Source organism: Hemitrygon akajei, chromosome 16 (assembly GCF_048418815.1).
Source record: "Hemitrygon akajei chromosome 16, sHemAka1.3, whole genome shotgun sequence".
Classification (NCBI taxonomy): domain Eukaryota; kingdom Metazoa; phylum Chordata; class Chondrichthyes; order Myliobatiformes; family Dasyatidae; genus Hemitrygon; species Hemitrygon akajei.
In genome coordinates, this window is record NC_133139.1 from 74,471,820 (window position 1) to 74,495,332 (window position 23,513).

Below are 23,513 nucleotides of genomic sequence, written 5' to 3' on the forward strand. Positions count from 1 at the left end.
CTACAGAAAACATCCTCACCACATCTACCCTTAAGCCTTTCAATATTCAATAGATTTCAATGAGATTTCCCCCCCAACATCATTGTTCTAAACTGAGTGTGGACTTACAGCCATCAAATGCTTCTCCTGAGCCTTTCATTCCGGGGATCACTCCCATGGACGTTCTCTGGAACACCAATGCCAGCACATCTTTTTATAGATAAGGGACTCAAAACTGCCCACAGTATTTCCAAGTGCAATCTGGCCAATGCCTTATAAAGCCTTAACATTACATCCTTGCTTTCATCTTCTAGTCCTCTAGCATGAGTAACATTGCATTTGCTTTTCTTACTACTAATTCATCCCGTAAGTTCACCCGTAGGGAAATGTGCACTTGGGACCCGAGTCATCCCAACCACAAACTGTTCCAGCTGTGACCATCTGGGGAATGGTTCCGCAGCATAAAAGCCAGGACCAACAGGCTCCAGGGCAGTTTCTTCCACCAGGCCATCAGACTGATTAATTCACGCTGATACAATTGTATTTCTATGTTATATTGACTGTCCTGTTGTACATTCTATTACAAATTAATATAAATTGCATGTTGCACATTCAGACAGACGTAACGTAAAGATTTTTACTTCTCATGTACGTGAAGGATGTAAGTAATAATTCAATTCACGAGGACATCCAAGTTCCTTTACAGCTTTGATTTCTGAATTTTTTCTCCATTTAGAAAATAGTCTACAACTTTATTCCAAAGTGCATGACCATACACTTCCCTACACTATCTCCCATCTGTCCAAGTGCTTTTGCAGGCTCCTTGCTTCCTCGACACTACCTGCCTCTCCATCTGTTTTTGTATCATCCACAAACATGGGCACAAAGCCATCCATTCCATCATCCAGATCATTGACATATAACATAAAAGGAAGCGGTCCCATCACCGACCCCTGCAGAGCACCACTAGTTACTGGCAGCCAACCGGAAAAGGCCAAATTTATTTCTACTCCTTGCCTCCTGCCAGTCAGCCAATCTTCTAACCATGCTCATATATTTCCTGTGAGTGATATGAATATGGGAAATGAATGCTGTTCTTCCTACTCTTCAAGCGTTCAATGGATATTAAAGTTGGGTGGGGTGTTAGAGGGACTGCAAACCTGTTTGTCACTAATACAGTCTGAATGAATTTTTGTTTTTGTCATATCCAGATGGAACTCTTCCGAGGATTTTGTCCATTTCACTAACATTCGCTTTAATGATTAATTACAGCTAAATACTTGAGGAAACAACATACACAGACCAATGGTATTTTGATTTCTTTTATTGAATTGGTCTGATCCACAGTGTAAACGTTCACAAAAGGCAATAGTTACATTCTTCCAAACAGAGAGATTAAAACTGCATTTGAAACAAAATGTATGTACGTTTGGACGTCGGGGGATTTTACTTTGCTGACTCCCAACGCTTCTCTTGATCATGGCCTCTATTTGCAGCCTGTGCATATCTGATCCGCAGAATACAAAACAAATGATCCATTGAAAGGCTATTTCATAATCTTGGAGCACAGTTCTGTAAGTAGGGAGTGATCACGTGATCTGTGTCATGTGATTACTATGGGTACGTTCATTCCACACAAACAGACAGTTCAGCAATGTGATAAATATAATTGGAGCAGGGTGAATGTCACACTACAGCTGCACTATGCCGCAAAGAAGAGAGCCACAGACTTTCACATTAGCTTACTGTATATCAGGAAGACTCTTATCTTTTGGTACAGTACACATCTGAAGGAAACAGATTCTCGCTGAAGAGAAATAGACATGAAAACCCTCTGATACCGTTTGTGGCAAAGTCATTAGAGGGAGCATTGCAGTGATAGATAAAGCACAATAAAGGGAACATTAAATACTGTATTCTTAGGTTAAAAGAAGCACTCTAGCTGCAGAATTAAATTCCATCAATGGCCATTGAATAGGCTGGAAATGTCAGCTTCTTTTGCTAGGTTTGACAGAACTAAGTTCAAGATAACAATTTTATCTGGTGTTTAGACACAGGAGCAGAAAATATGTTAAAAACAAAAGACTTTAGCTCAGTAAAGAATTATTTAAAATGACAGAACACAGGTCGTTCACAGATGAAATTAACTTTTTCACTGCATGAACGAGCAACCCAATTCCCATAACGATTTGTAGTCGCACATGTTTCAGAATTTGCAATGCTTCTTGGCTCATCAGAGGACCAAAACCTAAGTAAAAAAAATAACATGGGTGAGAGTGCTTGTATCTTCTGTGACTTCAGGATGAATCAAAGCAGCTCACAGTTAATTATAAACACAAGAATTTCTGCGGATGCTGGAAATCGGGAGTAACACCCACAAAAGACTGTTGTAAACAGAGTGTCAGGCTTTCTCAATAGCAATGTTATACAAAAGCAAAGCAGCTCAAAAACACACTTGGATTCAGCAGGTGCGGCATTTCCTTTGTAAATACACTTTTGCCCTGCTTGACTAAATGTAAATCTTCAAAATATTTATCATTCTCCTTAATTATAGACAGAATAGTTTCCCTGCAGACTGCTTTTCCTTGGGACTTCCTCTTTCATTTTCCTTATATAGTGGAGTAGCATGTGGAAATTGCCAGCCTAAAGGAGTGCTCACGAGTCATGAAAAAATTATGTGGAAAAAATAAAATGCAGATGCTACAAACCTGAAATGAAAACAGAGAATTCTGGAAGCACACAGCACCTGTGAGGGGAGGGTTAATGGATAGCATTGGGTTAATGCTGCATGCTTTTGTTAAATGTGTATTTACAGCATTTTCTTTTTACTCATGAAAAATTGTTGTTAGCTCAACTGAGATTTTTTTTTAAACCCATATACAGTTGGTGGCAAAAGTAAGTGCTAGGGGGTGGTTGGGAAATTGGGAGACTGGTCATAAATAGAGCAGGAGGCTCAATGTATGGCCTACATTTAGTAGCAGTAGCAAGCGAAGAAGACCTGGGACAGGGCATAGCAATGAGAGACCCGGCCTTCCTCATTTCGCAGTGGAAACCAAACTGACATCACTCTACGAATTGGCAAGCAGCGGAGGAGGAATCTGATTTGTGAGGACCAATAAGATACTTTCTACATTATTTTATTTCTTTGAGTGCAGTAGCTGGTGCTTAAAGTTGTAGAAAGTTCTAAGTGTAACCGGAAGGTTACATTAAAGGGGTAAATAAATGTAGAGTTTTAGAGCATATCAGAACCTGTGATGTGCTCCTCCTGTGTGGATATGTGGGAATTAGAGAGACTTCTAGTGCCCTCGTGCCCTGAAATGTGCCGAGCTGCAGCTCCAGACGGACAGTTGCAGATGGATTCGCAATGGAGTCTTTGTGAAGTCGAGGACATTGTGGACAGCACATTTAATGAGCTGGTCACACGATGAACAGGCAGAAAGAGTAGCAAGACTGGCAGGCACAGGTAAATAATGTGGAAGCATTGATGAGCAGGGGGGACAAATCCATAGCTGCCTGAAAGTGGATAGGACAGTAAAGGCCTACGACATGCTTAAACACAAGAGGTTTTGCAGATGCTGGAAATACACACACAAAATACTGGAGGAACTCAGCAGGTAAAAGCAGCATTTATGGAGAGGTATAAACAGTCGATGTTTTGGGCCAAGACCATTCATCAGGACTGCAAAGGACGTGGGGAGAAGCCTGAATAAGAAGGTGAGGGGAGGAGAAGGAGTAGAAGCTGGCAAGTGATAGGTGAAAGTTGGTGAGGGAGAAGGAGGGTAGGTGGGAGAGTAGGATTGAAGTGAGAAGACCATAAGACATAAGAACAGAATTAGGCCATTCAGTCCATTGAGTTTAGTCCGCCATTCCATCATGGGTATTTATTTTCCATCCCAACCCCATTCTCCCGTCTTCTACCCATAATCTTTGACACTTTTACTAATCAAGAATCTATAAACCTTTGCTTTAAATATACAGTACTAAATGAACTGAACACCAGAGCTTTCTGTGGAACTGAATTCCACAGATTCACCAACATCTGGCTAAAGAAATCTCTTGTCACCTCTGTTCCAGAGGGATGTCCTTGTATACTAAGGCTGTGCCCTCTGGCCCTAGACTTCCCTACTATAGGAAGCATCCTCTCCATGTCCATTTTAACTGGGTCTTTCAATATTCGATAGGTTTCAATGAAATACCCCCTCATTCTTCTAAACTCCAGTGGGTACAAGTCCAGAGCCATCAAATGCTCCTCATTTGTTAACTCTTTCATTCCTGGGATCATTCTCCTGAACCTCCTCTGGACCCTCTCCAGTGCCAGCACGTCCTTTCTTAAGCAGCCCAAACCTGCTTGCAATACGTCGTGCAGTCTCACCAATGCCTTATGAAGCCTCAGCTGGCAGGTGATAGGTGGAAGAGATAAGGGCTGCAGAAGAAGAAATCTGATAGGAGAGGAGAGTGGACCATGGGAGAAAGGGAAGGATGTGTGCTTGCCTTCTTCGCTTAGTGTGGTGAACTACATATACCTGTTTGGACACACCCCTCTGTTGACTGCTCCTGTGGCTCCTCCCACAGACCCCTATATAAAGGCGGTTGGAGGCACTGCTCCCCCCTCAGTCTCCAGGATGTTGTGCGGTGGTCTCTTGCAGCTAATAAAAGCCTATCGTTCGCCTCCCGTCTCCGAGAGTTATTGATGGTGCATCACTTAGGAAGTCATGTTACAGCTGGGTGAAACGTTTATATTGCTGCTACATGACATTTGAGATTTTGTGTGCATTTCTGGTCGCAGCATTTCAGGAAGCATTTGGAGTGCTTTCGTGAGTTGAATCTTTGGAGAGGTTGCAGAAGAGGGTGACCAGGATGAGGAGAGGCATTGGAGATGTTGCAAAAGAGGTTTACCTGGGTGATTAGAATCTTTGGAGAGGATGCAGAAGAGGTTTATCAAGGTGAGTAGAAGCTTTGGAGAAGTTGCTGAAGAGTTTTACCAGCGTGAATAGAAGCCTTGGAGAGGGTGCAGAAGAGGTTTACCAGGATGCTGCCTGGATTTGAGAGCACTAATTATAAGGAGAGGTTGGATTGATGGGTTCTCTCTGGAGCACTGGAGGCTGAAGAGTGAGCTGGTAAAATATGAGAGGCATAGATAGGGTTGAGAATCAGAGACTTTTCCCAGACTGGAAATGACAAATACTAGTGGGAGTAGGCGTAAAGTTAAAGGGAGATCATTCAAAGGAGTTTTGGAAGGCATTTTTATTTTTTATTTTTTTTATACACAGAGTGTGACAGGGGAGGTGATGGAAGCAGGTAAGATAGCAAGGTTTAGGAGGCACCTAGACAGACACGTAAGCAGGCAGGAATAGAGGAATGTAGACCATGTAGTCCGTTGGGATTAGTGGCATTGGCACAGAAATAGTGCGGCAAAGGGCCTGCTCCTGTACTGATCGGTGCTCCTTATTCTCCTGGGGCAATCCCCCTCTCAAATGGACATACCATGCTAGATACTGTTGAGAGTTGGTCTCTGAGGGAAAAGTAGCAATATCCGGGTTAGCAGCACCACCAACAGGATGGGTGTGAAAAGACTGGGGGACCTATAGCGATAGGGGACTCAGTTTCATGGAATAGTAGGCAGGCCTTCCTGTGGCTGTGCGTGAAGTTCTTGCACGACATGGTATCTTAGTGCCTCAGTCTCAGAGTGGATGAAGTTCTGAAAGGAGACATCAACCAGAGGTCATGGTCACGTTGGTACCAATGAAGGGCACAAAGAACGCCACCATGCACCCTACGGTCTCTTTAACCCACTACCGTCAGGAAGGAGGTAAAGGAGCATGAGGACGAGGACTGCCAGACTGGGTAACAGCTTCTACCCTCAGGCTGTGAGACGAATGAATACCCTGCCACCTCTGAGGTCAGCGAGCTGTTTATACTGAACTGAACTGTTTACCTTTGCTGTGCTTTACTACGTGTTTTGAATTATACATTATTAACTTATGTATAGTTCAATATTTCTGGCATGTGATATGTTGTTTGTGGTCTGGAGGAACGTTGTTTCATTTGGTTGTATATATGTACAGTCAGATGATATTAAACTTGAGCAACACACACAAAATGCTGGCGAAACGCAACAGGCCAGGCAGCATCTACAGGAAGAAGTGCAGTTGACGTTTCAGGCTGACGTTCCTCGTGTTTGCATAATAAACTTGAACTTGAAATAGGCAGAGAAAGGGATGATGCCTTGCAGCATGAACTTAAGGTTTCAGGTGGCAGATTAAAGAGCAGGGTCTCTAGTTGTAGTCTCTAGTTTACTTCTGGTGCCACCAGTCAATGAGTATAGGGGTAGGAGAATGAGTCAAATGTGACTAAAGGACTAATTCTGTGGTTGTGGGAATTAGGGAGACTTCCAGTGTCTGTAGTGAACACATGTGCAGGAAATGCAGCGTGCCGCTTCCCCTGTAGACTAACTGCAGACATTGTGCTCTGGTTTGACAATTTACATACGCAGGAATGTGAAAAACTGCAGAGATCTTCAACTTTCACTTCAGGGAGCCTCCTCCGCACTGACAGTCAATACCGGGGCACCTCACGAATGCATTCTTAGCTCACTGCTCTACTCTTTTACACTCATGACTGTGTGGCTAAGCACGGTCAAACACCATCTATAAATCCACAGATGTTGTTAGTTAAGATCTCAGATGGCAATGAGGAGATATACAGAAAGGAGATAGATTAGTTGGCTGAGGAGTGTCACAACAGCAATCTCACACTCAGCGTAACTGGGACCAAGTCATTGATTGTAGATTTCAGGAAGGGGAATTTGGGAGTACACGCACCAGATCTCATTGAGGGGTCAGCGTTAGAAAGGGTGAGCCATTTCGTGTTCCTGAGTGTGAACATTTCAGAGGATCTATGCTGCACCCAACACATTGATGCAATCACAAGGAAGGCATTACGGCAGCTCAGCTTGTTAGGAGTTTGAGGAGATTTGCCATGTCACCGGAGATTCTTGCTAATTTCTTCAGAGGTACAGTGGGGAGTGTTCAGACCGGTTGCATCACAGTGTGGTATGGCAGCTCCAGTGTATCAGAGGAGGCTGCAGAGGGTCATAGATTCCGCCAGCTCTTATCAGGCATACAAACTATGTAAGTGCAGCGTGGCAACACTAGTAGGCTGCCAGTAAAATCCTTGCTAATTCGATTTGACGCAAAACTATGCATTTCACTCAATGTTTTGATAAAAATTTGACAAATAAAGTTAATCTTTAAAAAAAAACCTTCCCCACCATCAAAAATATCTCAAGAAGTTGGCACTATCAATATGGACTCTCCCCAATTGGGACATGCCCCCTTCATGTTACTACCATCGTGGAGGAGGCACAGAAGCCTCACACTCAAGTGATTTAGGGACAGCTTCTTACCCACTGCCATCAGATTTCTGAATGGTTCATGAATTCATGAACAACACCTTGTTATTCCTTTTTGCAATAGTTATTAATTTTATAATTTATAGCAATTTTAAGTCTTTGCACTGTACTGCTGCTACAAAAAGAACAAATTTCAGATCATGTAAAACAGTAAATGAAAAACTGATTAGGATTCTGAAGAGTAGAAGAATCAGCCCAACACATCGTGGGCACATCCTTCCCCATCATCAAAAGTATTTACAGGAGGATTGTATCAAAATGGCAACATCTATCATCAAAGATCCCAACTATATCTGGGCTATGTCATCTTCTTGCAGCTACCAGCTGGAAAGAGATACAGTCCTCAAGACCAATTCAAGAGCAAGAACAATTACTTCTATTCAACCATTCAGTTCATGAACCAATCTGCATAGTATTAATCACTGCAATGCTACGAATGCTTTGAGAATAATAGACTTTTTTTCTTATAATGTTGCTTTCTTGCAATAGTTGTGTACAACATGATTAATTCATGTTTTTCCTGTGAACTTTGTGTTTCTGATGCTATGTGTCTGTGATGCTGCTGTGAATAAATCTTTCGTTGTACCAGTGCATATACTGTGTGTGTGTATGTGTGTGTGTGTGTATATATATATCTATATATACATATATATATATATCTATATATACATATATATATACACACACACACACACACACACACATACTTGTTATATACATATATACATACTTGTACTTTAACAGCAATACTATACTTGTGCATATAGGGCACCACAGTAGCATAGAGGCTAGCATGACACTATTACAGTTTGGGGCATCAGAGCTTAGGGTTCAGTTCTAGCACTGTCTCTAAGGAGTTTTTGGGTTTCCACTGGGCGCTCCGATTTCCTACCACATTCTGAGGAAGCATTGGTTAACATTCTGGGTTAATTGGTGATTGTAAGTTGTCCTGTGACGAGGCTAGTGTTAAATAACTGGCTCAAAGGTCTGGAAGGGCCTGTTCTGTGCTGTGCCTCTGAGTAAGTAAGTAAATAAATAAAAACTACCCATAAAAAAATAAGTAACTAAGTAGATAGATAAATAAATGAAATTTGACATTGACTTGCTGGTGTCATGGTCCAGACATTTGACACCAGCAAGACCCCAAACATCCTCCAATCTCATCTCCCCCACCATCCTTTTCACTTGCCTGGACAAGTACATCTGCACAACAGTTAACACCACCCAGGGCAAATCAGATCATTTGTTTAGCACCCCATCCACCACACTAAGCACTGACTCCACCATCAGCAGAGTTATGGTGTAGTGTGTACCATCTAGAAGGTGCACAGCAGTTACCTGCACAAGGAACTCTGACAGCAACCACCCCCCGCCCCCCAAACCTGGGACCTCCACTACCGAAAACAAAAGCTCCAGGCACAGGGAACATAACTAAACGAAAAATGCAACCGCTAGAAATCAAATAGAAACAGAAAATGCTGGAAACACTGAACAGGTCAGGCAGCATCTGTGCAGCGCGCAACAGAATTAACCTTGTGAGTCAGTGACCATTTTTCAGAACTGGGCATGCGCAGTTACTTCAGGCAGCAGGCAGAGGCACGTTCCCCTCTTTAGCACAAAGTCAAACACAACCACATCCCTGTTCCTTCATTGTGGAGGAGTCTAAATGCTAGATCTCCAGTGATTCACAACCACCTTCTCAAGGGAAGTTAGAAACAATGCTTGTAAACAATGGTAATTTGCTGCAAACAGTGATCTTGTCAATGCTGCTCACATGTACTACAGGGGCTTTGATCGAAACCCAAGTTAAACTTCGCTAAACTGATTTAGCTGGGAGGAAATCTTGCAATGCAACACAGAGATAAGGTGTCCCTTTACAATGCAGTCTCATGAGATGAATTAGTCTGCAGACTTCACTATCCTACCAAAAGCCAGGTTCCTTGTTTCTGTTCAAGGCTGTTTCAAAGAGTCAAAGTGTATCCCAGAACATGCTTATGGCAGCAATCCAACTGATAAACGGACAAAGGAAATGAGGAGGGAGAGCTGTGCCAGTCAGGCCCCCTATCCTGAGCCTCAGGGTTGGGGGCAGGGATTCCAGGATCACCCTTGCACCATCCAGAAGCTGCAGATCAGGAACTGCACAGGTTCATGCAGAAACTGATGGGACACTCTATTCCCCTTAAAGGACCAGGGAGGTGGGAAATCTGTTCCTTTGCTGAATGTGTGATTAAAATTACCTAAGTATATTTCTCCTGGTTTTGGATAACTTGCCCAATATAAAGGCCTAGCGGTGGGCGAGGGTGGAGATGATCAACATGTTTGGTTGAATAACAAAATGTCCTGGAGGGGAGAATTGTGGACATTTCAGTTCAAAACCCTGCATCAGGACATTCTACCCCATTATGGCCTTGCACCTTGTCGTTTCCCTGCCCTGCATTTTCTCTGTAGCTCTTACACTTTATTCTGCATTGTTACTGTTTTACCTTATTCTACCTCAATTCACTATGTCATGATTTGTTCTGTACTAACAGTAAGCAATGCAAGTTTTTCACTGTCCCCCTTGGCACATATGACAATGATAAACCAATTCCAATTCCAATGTCTTTTCAATGCAAGGCATGATCCAGCTTTTAGAACAAAACTCATTTCCGTTCGGTCCTGATCATGCTCAGATTTGATTGCACCAAGTATGTCCGACAGCAGAGGATCACATTAACGTACACATCAGGCCGTGCCACAGTAAAAAAGAACTTACTTCTCTGAGGAAGGATAATCGGTACCATCCACCCAGAGCCACGCTCTATCCGAGCTTGAGTTCCTCAGGCCGATCCAATAAGGTGATGCCTTGATCTCGTTTTTAATAAATGCCTGCGGTATAAACAAACTGTGTGAGGCATCCCAAGGTGTGCTAGAATGATTCACTGAAGCTACTATGGGCTACTCTCAGCCTGCTTGCCACTAGTGGCAGGGATGCTCAGCGTCAGACTTCACTGAGACGGAGGTAGAGGGTATGGTAGTTGATCAAGGGTTTAGAGTTCAGCAAGGAGTCAGTGTCACAGGAGGGAAAATCAATAGCATTGAGCAAATAACTGGATACCGGGAAAACTAGAACTAGAAAACTAGAATTCATGTCGGGGAGGTGGGGGAGAGATGGGGTGGGATCAGGTAGTTTTGGAGATGGGATAGAAGGGGTGGGGTGAGGAGAAGGAGCGGGAAATGGTAGAGACTTCCCTCCATTGCAGAATTTAAAGAAAGTTTTATGTGTTTCCTTCTCCTTTTCCTTTTCCAATTCAAATGGTGCTTCGGGGTCCAAACATCCTGAACAAGGTCCGATGGGGGTTACTGCCCTTCAGCCAGAGTGCAAGCAAAACCTCCTCACTCACCCGAAGCTCACCTTTGACATTCAATATTCTGTTCTCTATCTCAATTGTCCAGGGACTACTCTGCACTTCTCCTTTCCGTCCCTCGAGAATGCAAGGCCACAATCAGCATCGCAGTGCTGCGGTCATGAACTCTAGCATCTGCATTTTTGTGCCTTCAGACAATTGCATCAATTAATTTGTAGTTTTAAATCCTCTTACAATCTACAAAGTTTGTACAATTGTTAACAGCTCCTCAGTAAATGGAAAATAAAAACACTGTAGATACCAGGAATCTTAAATAAAACCAGAAGATGCTGGAAAAGCTCAGCAGGTCAGGCATCAAACGTGGAAAGAGAAAGAACTCAGATGTTTCTCGCTACACAGATGCTATCTGGCCTGTTGAGTATTGGAAGGGTGGTAGAGATCCTAGTGGCACGATGCCAAGAGTCAGCAAAACAAAAGAGCGCTCATTGACTTCAAGAACTGTGATAGATGACATGTTACGGCCTGCATCAATGGTGCTGAGGTAGAAATAGTTGAGAACGTCAGGTTGCTAGGTCCCTAACAATCTGCCCTGGTCTAGTCTTGTGGATGCCATGGCCAAGGAAGCACACTTATGACTCTAGTTCTTAAGAAAGTTAAGGAAATTCAATATGACCCAGATGACTCTCACCAGTTTTTATTGATTCACCATAGAAATATTATATTTGGATACATCACAGCTTGGTATGGTAACTAATCTGCTCAGGACCACAAAAAAATTGCAGGGTTATGAATGTAGCCAGTCCATCATGTAAACCACCCTCCCCTCCAGTAGTTCCATTTCTACTCCCTGCTGTCTCGAGAAAGCAGCTAACATGATCATGAGCCGTTCCTACCCTGGTCTTTCCCTCTTCTACCCTCTCTCTTTGGGCAGAGGTTACAAAAGCTAGAGACCATGTTGTACCAGGCTTAAAGACAGCTTCAATCCTGCTGTTATCAGACCTTTGAATGGCCCTTCCAATCATTAAAAGATGACATTTTCCTTATCGTGGCCCTTGCAGTTTGTCTACCTGCACTGTTCTTTCTGTGTAACACTGCATTCTACATTCTGTTTTCCTTTCTATGTCCTCGGTGTGGGGAGTAATCTGGCTGGATGACACCCAAAGCAAAGCTTTTCAGTGTATCTAGGTACATGTGACAGTAATAAAGCAATTCCACTTCTGTTAACACTTCCCCTCTTGTTTGTCTTATTGAACCTTCATTTTCAGTCATGAGTCTAGTTCTATGGCTCCCAATTAAAATATTGAGGTATTCTCCAAAGATATGGAACAGCTCAGAATTTACCCTTCCCAAAATGAAAATGTATGGGACACTGATTAAGCAAGATACACTCCTTTATAGAGACCAAATTTACTTATGTACTCAATGTTTGTGGTTGCAAAATTGGAAAAATTGGGCTCGGAATTTCTTCCACTATGGCATAGGTTGACACAGTATTAGCAAGGGAAGGTGAGTGTGCTGGACAGTAATACTTACCAAATGTTTGCACATATGTAATTTTAAATTACTGTTTGTGCTGTCAATGATGTAGATATAACCAGAACTGAACATGCATTTGTCAGCCCCCAGCAGAAGTCAATTACTGGCTAGTTAATGCATGATCGCTTGCTGGATGAAGTTAACCTGCATTAGTAGCTCCAGCCTCCAGATGTAAACTCATATAGCATATGCCATTTCTTTATTTGTGACATGTGTCTTACACAATATTCCTTGTGCCTTAAGACCATATTATTTTAATGATTTTATTACATGACTGTCTTTTCTTTTTGCTGCTGCTAAATATTCAGTGTGGAACATGCCAGAATTGCTGTCTTTCTGTCTCTGTCTCCTGGGTGCAGTATGGAGAGCTACCCTGACGCAGCACTTTTCTTTGATACACTTCGCCGGCTGGCAGTTTGATTCACAGGCTCCCAACATTTCAGAAAGGGATGCTGAGACAAGATGCAAGTGTAATCAGTGTCCAATACATTTTCATTCCAGTTCATGAAAATAGCATTGCTGGAACTGGAATATAAATGCCGGTGTGATCGTTTCAACATGAGGGTACACATAGGTATGCGCTGAGGGTCAGCCAGCTGGGTGATTCCATGGGATGGAAGATGGTGCAGCAAATTCCTGCTGAAAGAGTGGAGACAGCGGAAGAGGTTACACTGTTTATTGATCTGAATATGATGGATAAACTACACTAGATAAAAGTAAAGGTGATCTTCTTGTACTGACATATTTTCCTTGATTTTTAATGTTTTAATGTTTCCAAGGAGCAGATGGGGTAAGGTGGGTTCACCTTAAGCTTACTTCCCTTGCTAATACGGTGTCAATCTATGCCATATTGGAGGAAATTCTGTGCCCAAATACTCAAATTTTGCAACCACAAACATTGAGTATATTATTAAGATTGGTCTCTATAAAAGGGTGTGTCTTGCTTAAAGTAATCAGTGTCCCACACATTTTCATTTTGGGAAGGTTAAATTCTGAGCTGTTCCATACCTTTGGAGATGGGGATCTGTAGGCAGCAGAGTAATTCAAAGGACGTACACTGGGCATGAAGTTAGTGTGACATCTCTGGTCCCTGAGAGGTTCCTCAGAGCTGATCCCATTCTCCTGTGTTGTTTTGCTGGGACTCATCCTGATTAAATGGGGAAGTACTGGCTTGGGTTGGGTCCTTGGCTGAAGGGGTTAGGGACTCCGAAGACTTACATTGAGTTGAGGTCATACCTGTTTGTCAGAATGGTCAATCACAACCAAGTTGCCCATTTGTGAAGTGCAAAACATCTGGGATGATGTCCAATTTTCCGTGTTTGGTGAGAAGTAGTAACATTTCTGACCAAATAACGTCCACTGGAAGGGGCACTCAAACCGGGGCCGACCTGTGAAGAACAATCAGTCACCAATCTGCCCAGGAGAGCAGGAACAATGCAGACCAGAACACAAAACATTCCTTGGTGCCGGGATCTCTCCTTGCTTAGTTCACATACCCTATGGGTGAGTGCAAAATGATAAGAGTCTAGGAAACAGGAAAGAGTTGAGCAGTGCTGGGAGTTAGACTGAAGATAATACTGACCCAGGACTTCACACAGAGGGAAAAAGTACTCCCTCTCCTCCAGTGCCACTCCCAGTTTACTTGTGAAAGAAAATTGTGTTCTCTTTGAGTACTGAGAATAATTCCACAGACAGACAGACATACTTTATTGATCCCGAGGGAAACTGGATTTCGTTACAGTTGCACCAGCCAAGAATAGTGTAGAAATATAGCAATATAAAACCATAAATAATTAAATAGTAATAAGTAAATTATTCCAAGTGGAAATAAGTCCAAGACCAGCCTATTGGCTCAGGGTGTCTGACACTCCGAGGGAGGGGTTGTAAAGTTTGATGGCCACAGGCAGGAATAACTTCCTATGACGCTCAGTGTTGCATCTCGGTGGAATGAGTCTCTGGCTGAACGTACTCCTGTGCCTAACCAGTGCATTATGGAGTGGATGAGAGACATTGTCTAAGATGGCATGCAACTTGGACAGCATCCTCTTTTCAGACACCACCGTCAGAGAGTCCAGTTCCACCCCGACAACATCACTGGCCTTACGAATGAGTTTGTTGATTCTGTTGGTGTCCGCTACCCTCAGCCTGCTGCCCCAGCACACAACAGCAAACATGATAGCACTGGCCACCACAGACTCGTAGAACATCTTCAGCGTCGTCCCTTGAATTCTGCGCAAGGTTTCTCTGATGGACTTCCATTAACATGGTGAGACAGCCTGTCTGCTTAATAGTAAACCTTTGTTCATCACTGATCACCTTCCGGCGGGAATACCAGTTACGGACACCCCTTCTAGGGAAGCTGCTTGTAGACAATACTGAGAAAATAAGTTGGAATGGCTTGAGGGTGGTGTATACAGAGACCAGACAGACTTTGACCCTTGCAGCAGACAGAGTCAGGGTGATGTTTAATAGAAGCTACAATTTAGAAGGACTGATGCTGAAGGGTTGGTCCAACTTCCTGCTCTTTCCCCTGACCCTCGCGACCACAATTTATTTAAGCAAACAACTTATGTTACTGAATCTGCATTCAGTTATTTAAAGTGAATGATTTACGTGAAGGACTGATGGATAACTTAGGAGAAACCCCGCCGGTTAATAATAACAGAGTTGGGGGAAAGGTGAGGAGGCTTCCTCTCACTGTTTGAGAGGCCACATTCTGGAATCTGTGGACTGAAAGATGCTGAACACAGATTCAGTCAAGAAAATCATTCACTCAAAATAATTAAATGCAGATTCAGTCATATAAAGGTACTGAACATAGATTCAGTAACATAAATTATTCATTAAACTTAAATTGAGATGGTGAAGTTTGCAGGGCCTGGGGAAACAGCAGGAAAGTGGGACAGATCTGGACTGGCCCCCTCAGACATATACCCAGACATCAGATTCATGTCTGGAAGGGACTTAGTTGGAGCAGAAGCAGTTGAGGGGTGTGGGGGATGGAGTGGGGTGGCGGAGGTGATGTGCGAAATTCCTGGGATAGAGGGGGATTCGAGATGAGATGGAGAGTCAGGCCTAGGGTCTTAATGAATGTAGCAAGGTATCTGATTCGCCTTGGCACCTGTGGTTGGAGGCTCAAGCTTTGATGACCAAGAGGAATGTTTCTGGGAATACATCCAAAAAAAGGTCCAACTCTATCAGTATGGCATGTACCACTGGCTTTGTGAGTTAAGTTCATAACCCTGAACTTTGGACAATTAAAGATAAAGGTAATGAAATCATAGGGTCTGCACAGTGAGTCAGGAATCTCACAAGGTTGATGGAGAAGATCCTGAGAGGCAGGATTTATGAGCATTTGGAGAGACATAATCTGATTAGGGATAGTCAGGATGGTTTTGTCAAGGGCAGGTCACGCCTTATGAGCCTAATTTAATTCTTTGAGGATGTAACAAAACACATTGATGAAGGCAAAGCAGTGGATGTAGTGTATATGGATTTTACTAAGGCATTTGATAAGATTCCCCATGTAAGGCTCATTCAGAAAGTTAAGGGGCATGGGATCCGAGGAGACCTTGCTTTGTGGATCCAGAATTGGCTTGTCCACAGAAGGCAAAGGGTGGTTGTAGATATTCTGCATGGAGGATGGTGACCAGTGGTGTTCTGCAGGGATCTGTTCTGGGACCTCTCTGTGATTTTAATAAATGACCTGCATGAGGAAGTAGAGTGGGGGGGGGGTGGGGGGTTAATAAGTTTTCTGATGACACAAAAGTTAGGATTGTTGTGGGTAGTCTGGAAGCTTGTCAGAAGTTACAGTGGGACATCGATAGGATGCAGAACTGGGCTGAGAAATAGCAGATGGAGTTCAACCCTGTTAAGTGTGAAGTGGTTCATTTTTGTAGGTCAAATTTGAAGACAGAGTATAATATTAATGGTAAAACTCTTTGCAATGTGGAGAATCAGCAAGATCTTGGAGTCCATGTCCATGGGGAACTCAAAGCTGCTACGCAGATTGACAATGTTGTTAAGAAGATGTATGGTGTGATGGCCTTCATCAACCATGGGATTGAGTTCAAGAGCTACGAGATAATGTTAAAGTTATATAAGACCTTAGTTAGACCTTATTTGAAGGACAGTGTTCAGTTCTGGTCACCTCACTACAGGAAGGATGTGGATGCCATAGAGCGAGTGCAGAGATTTACAAGGAAGTTGCCTGGATTGGAGAGCACGAGAATTGGTTAAGTGAACTTGCTCTTTTCTCCCTGGAGCGATGGAGGTGTATAAGATGAAGAAGGGCATTGATTGTGTGGATAGCCAGAGACTTTTTCCCAGGGCTGAAGTGGCTAACATGAGGGGGCACAGTTTTAAGGTGCTTGGAAGTAGGTACAAGGGGGATATCAGAGGTAAGTTACTCCACACAGAGAGTGGTGGGTACATGGAAAGCACTGCCAGCGAAGGTAGTAGATACAGTAGGGTCTTTTAAGAGACTCTTAGATAGGTACATGGAGCTTAGAAAAACAGAGGGCTATGTGGCAGGGAAATTCTAAGTAGTTTCTGGAATAGGTTGTACAGTTGGCACAACATTGTGGACCGAAGGGCCTGTAATGTGCTGTAGATTTCTATGTTCTAAATCAGTTAGCATTGCACATGTCAAGAAATTTGGAGGATGTCTGTGTTTAAACCTTGACACAGTGGGAAACAGAATGGGAGTGGAACTGTGAGGAATTTGAGAATGGACATAACAGACTCCAGATGAATCCTCAGAGATTCCACCCATGTTTGGCCCTTCAGTTCCCTCACAACACAGTATCCAACCTAAATGGTCTAATGCCCATGATCAGAAATATGAGGCACATCAGGAGATGGAAAGGTGGCTTCCCAATACTCACAGTTGTTCTTCATGTCTGCTATCTGAGCCCGCAGTTCACCGTGCCATTTGCGCATTTGGTCATTCAAACCCGAAACTGAAAAAGAAGCTCAAGTTTACTGTGATGCCAGGACGTTTTGGTCACACCGGCTGGTTTAATCTCAGCCACCACATTGCAAAATCCATACCAGGGTAGGGCTGAACATATAAGGGCCTGAGAAACCAGGAAACCTCTGTGTCCCTGGTGAAAGCCGGAAATATGGAGACATGTGAATGCCAGAAACTGCACAATCTAGAATGGCTTGTAGTCTGTGAGCCAGGGGGTCAGCAGAGGGCTTACCATGGGCTGGTTGACACTAACTCTGAGTCTGAACACTCCACCTTCAGTCTAGAGACCTAGACACAAAATGGTGGCCACCAACACATACAGGCTATTGTCATTGTGGCTCACAAAAAAGCACAATCCCCTCCAGTCAGGAGCAGTTGCCCACAGAACAGCCAAGTGGTTGTCCCTGGGTCACCTGCTGAGGAATGGCTGCACTGGAGTTGCCACCAGCTTTCAGGGAATCCCTTACAGGTGGATCTCACACGCATCTGTCAACTTCCATTTGACTTTTTCAGAGGCTAATCTCCACTAAGTGATAATTTAAAGCAGCCAATTAACCAATCAGTCCATCTTTTTGAATTTTGAGGAAACTTCAGCACCCGGAAACAACCTATGGCATCTCAAGGAGAACATGCAAACTCCACGCGGACAGTAACTGAGGTCAGGACTGAACCAGCTTCCAGGAGGTGTGACACAGCAGCAATATCCACTGCACCACTGTTTCATTATCAGGTGACGGTGTGCGAGATCTTGCTGTGCACACATTGATACCACAATTCGCACATTCCAATGCCCAGAACTGTTTAGAACAGCTTTAATGAAAAATAGACCTGTGACTATGTAGCAGCTGTGAAAACCTTGGGAAGTGGGTGTGGCTCTTTCTGCAGTAACTGCTGCCCTGCTTTCAGGCTACATCAATGCCACCTCTTTCTCTCTCTAACCATCACTGGCTCTGAACTATGTCAACGAATGCCACTGGCTATTTCGAGAACACAGCATGCAGAAGCATAGAGCACAGGATCAGGCCCTTTGGCCAATGATGTCTGTGCTGCATATGATCCCAAACTAAACTAGATCTCTCTGCCTGCACATGATCCATATCTTTGCATCGCTACATATTCATGTGACTGAAAAAAGCCTCTTATATGACATTATTGTATCTGCCTCCATCACTACCCCTATCAGCATGTTCCAGTTATTTCCAGTGCATTTCCTTCAAATTTTCCCCCTCTCCCTCCAAGAGGACTACAACCTTGCCATAGGGTTTGGAGGCTTGTGAGCTTCTCGGACCCGGAAAACTATGTTGGCTGGAATCCGGGCCTTGTGCTTTGGCTCTTGCCAAACAGGTCAAAAGGTAGAGGCCAGGCCCGGTTCAGTTCATTGCCACAGTCGTCCACTGGTCCTCCAGGTTCGGGGGTTCAGCTCAGGGCTAACAGCCCTGAATGGTAAAAAAAATGTTATGGAAACAACAATGAAGAATCCTTCTACATCTGACTGTGATAACATTACTGAGTCTCCAGATGGGACTTGCATGACTCTCTCAACTCACCTTAAATCTATGTCCTCTGGCACTTGATAGTTTTACTGTGGGGAAATGATTTTGAATGTCTATTTATGCTTCTCATACTTTTATAAATGATATTCTGTATTTGTTTATGACATGTATTGTAATGATTTAATATTCAGAGAGTTACTAGGGCAATGAAGTGACTTTGATCAAGCTGATTGCCAGCACAGGCTGAAGAAGCTCAAATGCCTCCTCCACCTCTCCATTCCTATCACCTTTGGCTATTACAGCACCGATGACTCATGAACGCTGGCCACACACAGATGAGCTTTGACACTGTCACCAACAGTATTGGATGTACCATGGCATCTCTATTCTAGGCAAGATGTCGGAGAGCTTAACCCAAGATTCAGCAGAAGGGGCAGCCCCATCCCTGCTGGAACATCCAGCCTACTGCAGTGGTGAGTTGACAAATCAATAAACAAGGGAATCATTTGTCTCTCTTGCCACAGAAAGGCAGAGGGCAGAGTGAAAGATTTCACTTACTTCCGCCATCAATCCTTCTCTGTCCCTGCTCCAACTGGCCATGACCCTTCCGGGTTTCGGTGATCAACTCTGTAATGAACATTAAAAAGTGGTTAAAGATACAAAGAGATACACAAGTTGGTGCAGAATAATTCACTCAGTGACACAATATCCATACACACGCTGTACAAAACAGTCCCAATACACACCACACAGTACAATACAGTCAAAACCCTCCGAGCCTCTACACACACTGAACCACATGGTCCAACACTTTAAAGTACAATCCAAACAAACAGTTCATCGACATGTGACATGAAACTTTTTAACTTAGCGGTAGCAGTTTAATGCAATACATAACCTAGAAGAGAAAAAATAAAAAAATAATAATAAGTAAATCTATTACAGTATATATAAAATAGATTTTAAAAAGTGCAAAAAAACAGAAATACTGTATATTGAAGAAAGTGAGGTAGTGTCCAAAGGTTCAGTGTCCATTTGGGAATCGGATGGGAGTGGGGAAGAAGCTGTTCCTGAATCGCTGAGTGGGTGCCTTCAGGCTTCTGTATCTCCTATCTGATGGTAACAGTAAGAAAAGGGCCTGCTCTGGGTGCTGGAGATCCTTAATAATGGATGCTGCCTTTCTGAGACACCGTTCCCTGAAGATGTCCTGGGTACTTTGTAGGCTAGTGCCCAAGATGCAGCTGACTAGATTTACAACCTTCTGCAGCTTCTTTGGGTCCTGTGCTGTAGCCCCTCTACACCAGACAGTGAATCAAGCTGTCAGAATACTCACCACGGTACCACTATAGAAGTTTTTAAACATTCTGCCATGTGGTCCAAAAACATACAGCACAACCTTATCCAAACCCGCTCAGCACAAGCGCGCCTGCACAGTGTGATCCAAACACAAACTTGGCCCAAGATCCAAATACTTTCTGCATAATTAGACACATCACAGTCTGCACTATGCAGTAAAATAAGACTCTTGACAGTATAATTCAGTTCCACCGCACAGTGCGACTCATATACGCACTGCAGAGTGCAATAATGCGTGTATGCAGTGAAAAATGACAGGGGAACACACTCTACATGGTGATCCAAGCACACTGGAGAGTGCAATCCAACAATGCTCCTACAATTTGATCAAACCCTTCTGCGCAGTGCAGGCCGTGCATGTAATGCATAGTATGATCCAAGCATCCAGTGAGGTCCATTCACTGCAGAATGTGATCCAAACTCAACCTCATCCATGAGGTAGCAATACAGCTGCTGGTTGCCTCCGCTGGGAGGCCGTTACTAGCTCACGGGTCCTTCCTACCTGCCAAACGCACGTTCTGCTGACTGGAACTCTCTGCACTGTTAGTGTAGGAGTGTGGAATGGCAACTGTAGAATAACCAACAAAGGTTCAAAGGTCCAATTTAATGTCAGAGAAATGTGTACAATATACATCCTGAAATGCTTTTTCTTCACCAACATCCACGAAAACGGAGAAGTTCCCCAAAGAATGAACGACAGTTAAACATGAGAACCCCAAAGCACCCCCAGCTCCCCCCTCCTGCGTGTAAGTGGCAGCGAACGACAATCCCCCTTTCCTCCGCCGGCAAAAAAAAGGCAAGCATCGCACTCGAGCGTGAGCAAAGCAATAGCAAGGACACAGACTTGCAGTTACCCCAGAGACTTCGCGTTTCACCCGGCATTCGACATACCGCATACAACAGAGGCCATTCAGTCCATTAGTCAACGTTGATCCCTAGTGAGCAATCTCAACCACTTCTCTCCTTGAACTCTGAAAATATTTCTCTGTCAATACACACCCAGTTTCTTTTGGAGACTCTGCCTGACTTCCCATTGTTTTCCCTGCAGAACAAAATGTTCCATGACATTCTGCATGTGGCCGTCAGTGCCGGAGCTGTGCCCTTGAACTGTTGCTAGTGTGAACAGCTCCCCTGTATTTACTCAGTGCAAGCTGGTCCCCATCATTCCTCCTCTCAGCAGTCTCATTTCTGGGGACAATGATCCCAGGCCTTCCTGCCAGACCTGCAGCAGAGATCCCTCTCTCCAGGGACTCTTACCACTGCTCTAAGAGCTTCCTTTCCTTCCCGACCTGGCCTGGTTAGGTTGGGATGCAGTGCCCATTCACATCTAGCCTGTCTTTGATGCACTCTGCTGATGGGCTCTCACCAGAGCTCCCTCCCATCATGAGCTTTCTACCTTCAGTACTCCCCCACTTCAGGCAGCTCCCTCTAACGAGGGAGCTTCCTCCTCTCTGAATACTCCTTACAGGGAGCTCCTTCATCATAAGGGGCTCACTCGTCACTGGATCTCTCCTCCTACAGGAAGCTCTCCCCCTCGCTGGGTATTTCCTCCTGACTCCCATGATCTTCCTCATTATGAGCTCCCCCACCAGTGGCTGTTCCCTTTCTCGGCAGTGAACGTCCCATACAAAACCCTCAGAGCAGACGTCTCACATGCTGGTAACGGTGCCCTGTCATGGTGCAGCTGGCCAATGAGTGGCCCTGCTCCATCCCCACTCTCTGAACCCTGTCATCTACCAGCTTGTTGGGGACCCTTGAATGAATTACCCAGGAACACCTCACTTGGCTTGAGCAGCCACGCAAATGCAAGTGATTCGTGTTAGCCTGTAAGAGGCCCATGAGCGGAGAGGAAGGCAAACCCAACAGGCACACAACAAAGCAAAATCACAGGCACTTGTCACCTCAGGGCTCGACTGTCAGATCCCTTGTATGAGGGATCTCTTTAATAGTCATAAAAATGGGATAGAAGCTGTCATTGAGCTTGGTGACCTTTGTATCTACTGCCTGATTGGAGTAGGGAGATGAGAGAATATCCAGAGTGGCTGGGGTTTTTGATTATGCTGGGGTGCTGTATTCAGGCAACCAAAAGTATGGGCAGAGTCCATAAAGGGGAGACTATAGAGGGAAGGGAATTTACTGACCAGAAGAATGTCAGCCATTGAATCCAAAGAGTGGATGGGTGAGAAGGGTCACAACTAGGCACAAAGAGTTGCCAGAAGTTGTCAGTCAGTGACTCACAGTGACCATAGTGGGGTGTGTCAGGAATGGACAGGAGGAGGAGTATAGGAAACTGATACAGGACTTTGTGATATGGTGCAACTCAAACTACCTGCGTCTCAACATCACCAAGACCAAGGAGATGGTGGTGGACTTTAGGAGACCTAGGCCTCATATGGAGCCTGTGATCATTAATGGAGAATGTGTGGAGCAGGTTAAGACCTACAAGTATCTGGGAGTACAGTTAGACGAGAAGCTAGACTGGACTGCCAACACAAATGCCTTGTGCAGGAAGGCACAGAGTCGACTGAACTTCCTTAGAAGGTTGGCGTCATTCAATGTCTGTAGTGAGATGCTGAAGATGTTCTATAGGTCAGTTGTGGAGAGCGCCCTCTTCTTTGTGGTGGCGTGTTGGGGAGGCAGCATTAAGAAGAGGGACGCCTCACGTCTTAATAAGCTGGTAAGGAAGGCGGGCTCTGTCATGGGCAAAGTACTGGAGAGTATAACATCGGTAGCTGAGCGAAGGGCGCTGAGTAGGCTACGGTCAATTATGGAAAACCCTGAACATCCTCTACATAGCACCATCCAGAGACAGAGAAGCAGTTTCAGTGACAGGTTGATATCGATGCAATGCTCCTCAGACAGGATGAAGAGGTCAATACTCCTCAATGCCATTAGGCTTTACAATTCAACCGCCAGGAGTAAGATATGTTAAAGTGCCGGGGTTGATTGTATTTAATGTATTTAAGTAAACTACTTAAGAACTTTTTAAAAGCTCTTATTAATGCTTTTTGAGAGAGTGATTTAGATGCATATCATATTTTTACTGAGTAATTTTATGTAATTAGTTTTGCTAAAACAAGTGTATGGGACATTGGAAAAAATTTTGAATTTCCCCATGGGGATGAATAAAGTATCTATCTATCTATCTATCCATCTATCTATCAAAGACCGTCCAACCGTACTCTTCCTGCTGTTTGTTCAACTCCTGTTTCAGTTCAACGTTCATCACTTCTGAGAAATGCTCTTGGGACCATGGAGTGTCTGCATGCTGGCTGATCACCATACAACAAGGCAACGAGACCCTGCTCCTGCCCGCCCTGAACCCAGGTTCCTCTGTAGCACACACACAATGCTGGTAGCAACTCTGGAGGGAAATAAATAGTAAATGTTTCAGGTTGAGACCCTTGACCAGGACTGGA

At 44.1% G+C, this 23,513-nt stretch overlaps 1 protein-coding gene across 1 annotated transcript in view; it reads right to left on the minus strand.

Moving 5' to 3' along the window:
* Positions 1 to 1,285: 1,285 nt before the first annotated feature.
* The window catches only part of LOC140740189 (C-type lectin domain family 4 member E-like), a 63,715-nt gene continuing 41,487 nt past the window's right edge, over positions 1,286 to 23,513 (minus strand). The window contains exons 6-10 of the mRNA XM_073069201.1: positions 19,297 to 19,365; positions 17,160 to 17,234; positions 13,510 to 13,661; positions 10,146 to 10,258; positions 1,286 to 2,227 (exon numbers count right to left, since the gene is read on the minus strand). Of these exons, the coding sequence (XP_072925302.1) occupies positions 2,083 to 2,227; positions 10,146 to 10,258; positions 13,510 to 13,661; positions 17,160 to 17,234; positions 19,297 to 19,365 (554 nt within the window). The 3' untranslated portion in view covers positions 1,286 to 2,082. The remainder of the gene's footprint in view (positions 2,228 to 10,145; positions 10,259 to 13,509; positions 13,662 to 17,159; positions 17,235 to 19,296; positions 19,366 to 23,513) is intronic.